General features: G+C 40.3%; 1 protein-coding gene across 1 annotated transcript; it reads right to left on the reverse strand.

The window, feature by feature from the left end:
- Positions 1-927: 927 nt before the first annotated feature.
- LOC131235225 (putative pentatricopeptide repeat-containing protein At1g12700, mitochondrial) lies at positions 928-3,503 on the reverse strand. The gene has a single exon (XM_058232370.1). The coding sequence runs from the start codon at positions 3,107-3,109 to the stop codon at positions 1,298-1,300; it is 1,812 nt and encodes a 603-aa protein (XP_058088353.1). The 5' UTR covers positions 3,110-3,503; the 3' UTR covers positions 928-1,297.
- Between the last annotated feature and the right edge of the window lie 2,424 nt (positions 3,504-5,927).

The raw sequence follows: 5,927 nt of genomic DNA on the forward strand, positions 1-5,927 counted from the left end.
TTACCTCTTCTTGCATTCAGATGTTTAAAGCCAACTACCACAGCATTCACTTTTGGAATGTTGAAGCTTTTTACTTTGCTTGTAATGCTTTTCTGAATCACTTGCAATCTAGGTGACGACAACTATACATTTGTTGGTATGCATCAAGAAATTATGCTGATTCCATTAGATTACATGCCTTCTAACTGACTTAGCATTTGGAGGTTCTGATTGCAGCTCCAAAAACAGGACAAATCCAAGACCTCTCCAAATTGAGAAAGGTAAAATAACTCAAGTTGTACTCATCCACCATACACATGGAATAAATTCCTACCAATCCGGATCATCCAACTAATGTACCCCAATTTGGATGGAGCTTGGCGCCAAAGATGCTCTAACTTGGTGATCACTAGCATCACATTGGCGACTATCACATGGAAGTTTGAAAGAAAATGATCAGCACTCCAAATTCACAGAGATTAAGTCAGTTAAGATCATCCAAACAGTGTGACTTTCATGATGTCCTCTATCTACAGTGAGACCTACAATTTGGAAAGTGCAAAACTGGATCAGTTGCCACACTTGAGAGAGGTCTGGTTCCCAACCATCTACCATATTTCGTCACTCTCCGAACCCTTCAAGCAATGAATCTCTTCATTGATTAATCATAACTCCCATTCCCTTCATCTCTTCATTCTCAGATACCAGTGTGCTATGACACGTATTTGTGTTTGAATGAGTTTTGAATGAGAGTATTTAAAAACTATGTTATTTTCTAATATACCACATAGGCTGGATACTTCTAAACTTAAATATCATGTCAAGTCAACTAAAGACTCGTTGAGTCTTCGAGTTGACCCGACCCAGCTAGATATTGAGTAGAGTTAAGTCGAGTTAAGTTTTTGAATTATCGATGGAGCAAGGGTTATATCGCTAGTTCTGGTAAGATGAGGCCACCAACAAAAATGTTTTTTTTTTTTTTAAAAAAGGAAATATCCTAATAAATTTGTCTAAAAAATCTACAAATTAGAGCTAGAAAACTAATGAATTAGTAATTGGGTTATTTCACGGAATATTGCCTAAATTTGGAATGAAGCAACTTGTGCAGTTCTCATTGACCATTTAGATGTCTTCACACAATGTCGCTTGCAGGAAAGGTTTCAAGAAGATATTGGAAGATGCATATAGATATTGTTACAAAGTCCAACATGTAGGAAAGCTCTGAAGAAGATACCAGACGACCAGCAGCAACATTCATTACAGCATGTAAAATGAGCTGATGTTCAATTGGTGTTCAACAAATCACCTCTCCTTCGCCCTAGGGGACAAATTTATTAAGCATTCCAAGGTATTCTTGACCTTTTTCCCCCTCTATGAGCAAGCCCACTAACATAGATGTAGTGGATGCATCCACAGAAAAATGTCTTTTAGCCATTTCACCAAGAAGTTGCATTCCCTTGACGGTCTCATTGTTTTGTAGAAAACCCCTAATTAAAGCATTGAAGGTGACACTGTCTGGTTGGCAACCCTTCTCTTCCATTTGCAAGAACAATCCATTAGCTTCCTCCATAAGCCCTTCTTTACAGAGCCCATTGATTAACGTGTTATATGTTCTAACATTATTCCCCAAGCCCTTGGCAGAGGCCCAACTGAAAAGCTCCTTCACATATTTGAGTTCCTTAGCTTCGCACATCCCATTGATAAGGACATCGAACACTGCATTATTAGGTTTAATTCCTCTAATTTCCATCTCATTGAGTAGTTTCATTGCCTCAACAGGACGCTCATTTTTACACAGCCCGTCCATCAAAATGGTGTATGTGACGACATTCGGACATTGTCCATGAGTTTGCATCTCATTGAAGAGCTCTTGTGCAGCCACAACTCTCTGTACCTGGCACAACCCACATATAAGAGTACTGTAAGTAACAACATTATGCTCCAATCCCTTGCAAGGCATTTCTCGGAAAAGCTGCATAGCCTCGTCCACCATCTGATTCTTGCAATATCCATCGATTAAGATGTTGCAAGTCACAACACTAGGCTTATGGCCTTTAGACACCATGTTATCAAATATCTTTAAGGCAGCATCCATTTGGCCAGTAAAACAGTAGCCATCCATCAATGCATTGTACGTGATTACATTAGGCTCCTCACCTCTTTGGGTCATCAATTCCAGTAATCCATGGGCTTCTTTAATCATTCCTTCCTTGCAAAGAGCATTCACCAGTATGCTGAAGGTTGTCACATTAGGAGAGATTCCTCCATCCAACATTTCCTCGAACAAAATCACTGCTTCTTTCCACTGCCCTAAATTGCATAGTCCATGAATTAAAGAACTGTAAGTGAAAACATCCGGCCGAATCCCTTTACCAACCATTTCTGAGAAGAGGTTAAGGGCCTCCTTTGTGAGCCCATCTTTGCATAGACTGTCGATGATTGAGGTATAAACCATAAGGTTAGGCCTACATTTACCCGCACCCTTCTCCATTTCCCGGAGCAACCCAAGCGCCATTCCGTTATTCCCCAACTTGCAAAGACCATCGATAAGTATCCCAAATGTCACCACATCATAAGGATATCTCATTTCTACTATCTTTAGAAAGAAACTACTCGCTTCCCCAATCCGCCCTTCCATACAAAACCCCTTAATAAAAGTAGCCAGAGTTGCAGCATCTGGCTCATGGCCACGTTTCAGGATGTTGCTGAGAACAGCGAAACCGAAAACGACGCCATTCAAGCGGCAGAAACAATTGAGAAGAATGTTCCATGTATAGATATCGGATGGGATCCCTAACCAATTCATCTCTCGATGAAAAGAAATCACGGTTGAATAGTGTCTCATTCTAGCAACCGTAGATAACAGGTGATTGAAGGTCTGGACGGAAGGCAGCGGCTGCGAGCGGAGCATACGGTCAAAGAGGCCGACTGCATCCTCTAACCTCACAAAAGCACCGGCTCGGATCGAATTGGATAGATCATTCACCAAATGGTTGAATTTGGTGGGAGTAGGGATCTTGTTTTTTATGATTTTAGAATCAGGGGCAGAAATGGTAATTTTAATAGAAGATGAAGAGGAAAGAGTTTTACCCCTTCGAGCAGTGGCAGCGGCGGCTCTTCTCGACAACATTCTCCGAAATCGAAGATTTTTGAGAGAAGGGGTGCAACAGCCAACATGTAGTTCATGTGGTCGGAAACTATGTGGGGCCTACATAGATGACCGTGAAAAATCGACACAGTCCATCAGTTTCACAATACCACGATAGTGAAGAACTCCCAAATGAGTCATATACAGAACTCAACTCAGATAAGCCACACCACACAAAACAGCAGGAATTGAATGTCTACCGTTGAACAATTTGTGGGGGCCACAGAAGTTTTGTGGTGAGAAAATAACTATACCTACAGTTTATCTGAGTTGTACTAACCTTTTGAACGGTTTAGATGGCATATAAACATCATGGTTGGCTCCAAGAAGGTCTCAACGATAGGCCATTCTATTCTAATTGTTTCATGTGGTGTAACCCAGGGGAACGGATTGGCTACTCTCCCTGACACCAGCCCCGTGGCTGCTGGTTGGTGATCTGCGGGCCCCACCATGAAGTATGTATTTCATCCATTCTGTTCATCCATTTTTAAAGATTATTTTAGGACTTCATCCCAAAAATGAGAGGGATATAAATCTCAGGTGGACCACACCACAGGAAAACAATAGTGATTGGATATCCATCATTTAAATCCTATTAAGGCCCCCTATACTATTTATTTTACATCCAATCTGTTGATTAGGTCATAAAGACCCAGATGAAGGGAAAAAATAAAGATCAGCTTCATCCAATACTTTTATGGGCCCCAAAAAGTTTTTAATGGTTGACGTTCATTCAACATTGTTTCCTATAATGTGGTCCACTTGAGATTGGAATATACCTCATTTTTTTTATATAATACCATAAAATGATCTAGAAAAATAGATGGACGGCATTGATGAAACACATACATCATGGTGGGGCCCACAGAGCACCAGCCATTGGCTGGAGGTAAGGGGAGTAGCCAATCCGTTTTCGTGACCCATATGAGTTTTGAATCAAGATGATTTTTTCAATCTGAATCTAGTACTATTCTTGTCTTGAAAAACTGTTAGACGGAGTGGATTTGTCACATGCCTGTGGAAGGGGGCTCATTTTAAAAGGAAACGGATTGGCTACTACCCTTGCCACCCGCCAATGGCTGGTGGTCGATGCTCTGTGGGCCCCACCATGATGTATGTGTTTCATCCATGACGTCCATCTATTTTTCTAGATCATTTTGTGGTCTGGAACCAAAAATGAGATATATCCCAATATCAAGCGAACCACATTACAGGAAACAATGTTGAATGAACGTCGACCATTAAAAACTTTTTGAGGGACATAAAAGTTTTCGATCAAGATGATCTTTGTTTTTTCCCTTCATCTGGGTATGTATGATCTAATCAATAGATTGGATGTCAAATAAACAGTACATTGGGCCTTAGGAGGATTTTAATGGTGGATATCTAATCACTATTGTTTTCATGTGGTGTGGTACACCTGAGATTTATAACCATCTCATTTTTTGGATAAATCCCTAAAATGATCTTTAAAAATGGATGAAACACATACATTATGTGGAGCCCATAGAGCACCGGCCATTAGCCACCCGGCTGGTGGCGGGGGAGTAGCCAATCTGTTCTCATTTTAAAAATGAGTCTAGAATTGAACGGATATCCAAAGCTAAAGTGGACTAGAAAAAATAAGAATTCAATACCCATCGTTGAAAATTTTGTGGGGCGATGAAGTTTTAAATCAAGTTGATATTTATATTTTCTCTTCATCTGTGTTTATTTCTTATTAACATATTGGATAACAAATAGACATCTTTGTGGCCTATGGAAGGTTTTACCGGTATATGTCATTATTCCAGGGTTTCCTTGGCATGGTCTACTTGAACTTCCATATGCTTCAATTTTGGGATCTGCCCTAAAATGATTTGGAAAAGCAGATGGACACCCAATCCAAGCTGTTCATCCGTTTTGCCTCCTCATTTTAGTGCATGAATTCAAAAAAGAACTAGATCATAAGCTCAAGTGGAGCACATCATAGGAAAGAGTGGTGATTGAACACCCATGGTTAAAAACTTCTTGGGGCCACAAAAGTTTTGGATTAGGCTGATATTTGTGATTTTACTCAGGTATGAGGGACCTTATCAACAGGTTGGATGACAAATAACCAGGGACTAAAAAAGGTTTCAACGGTGGGTATCATTACCCCATATTCTTGTGTTGTGGCTCACTTGATCTTCCTGTCTACTTCTTGGGAGTTCATGCCATGAAATAAACTGAACAAACATGGATAGATTGTTTGAAAACAATGTGTGGGACACAGATTGCTAGGGACTGGGATTTGGTAGTGACCCCACAATACTGAGGTTGGTAGTGGTTGGTGCTCTAAAAAAGCTCTTTGGGCCTCACCATGATGCATGTATTTTATCCTGTGTCCATCCATTTTGTTGGCTCATGCCAAATAAAAAATAAAAAATGTGACGTCCAAATCTTAAGTGGACTACCCCATAGGAAGCAGTGGTGATTGACACCCATCTTTGAAAAATTATTATGTTAAAGGGACTCGGATTGGGCAATGACCCCTCCAGGAATGGTTCACTGTTGGTAAATGCGGAAAAAGCTCTCCAGAGCCCACCATGATGTATGTGTTTTATCCATGTTGTCCATTCATTTTTTACCGCTCATTTGATGGCATAATAAATAAATAAAGGAGACAGATCCAAACCTAAGGTGGACAACACCACAAGATACAATGGTGATTAATCGTCCACCATTAAAAACTTCTTGGGGCCCACTATGATGTTTATTTGCCATCCAACTTGTTGACTAGGTTAGACAGATCTAGACAAAGGGAAAAATTAAATATCAG

The sequence above is a fragment of the Magnolia sinica genome, chromosome 19, assembly GCF_029962835.1.
Source record: "Magnolia sinica isolate HGM2019 chromosome 19, MsV1, whole genome shotgun sequence".
Lineage (NCBI taxonomy): Eukaryota > Viridiplantae > Streptophyta > Magnoliopsida > Magnoliales > Magnoliaceae > Magnolia > Magnolia sinica.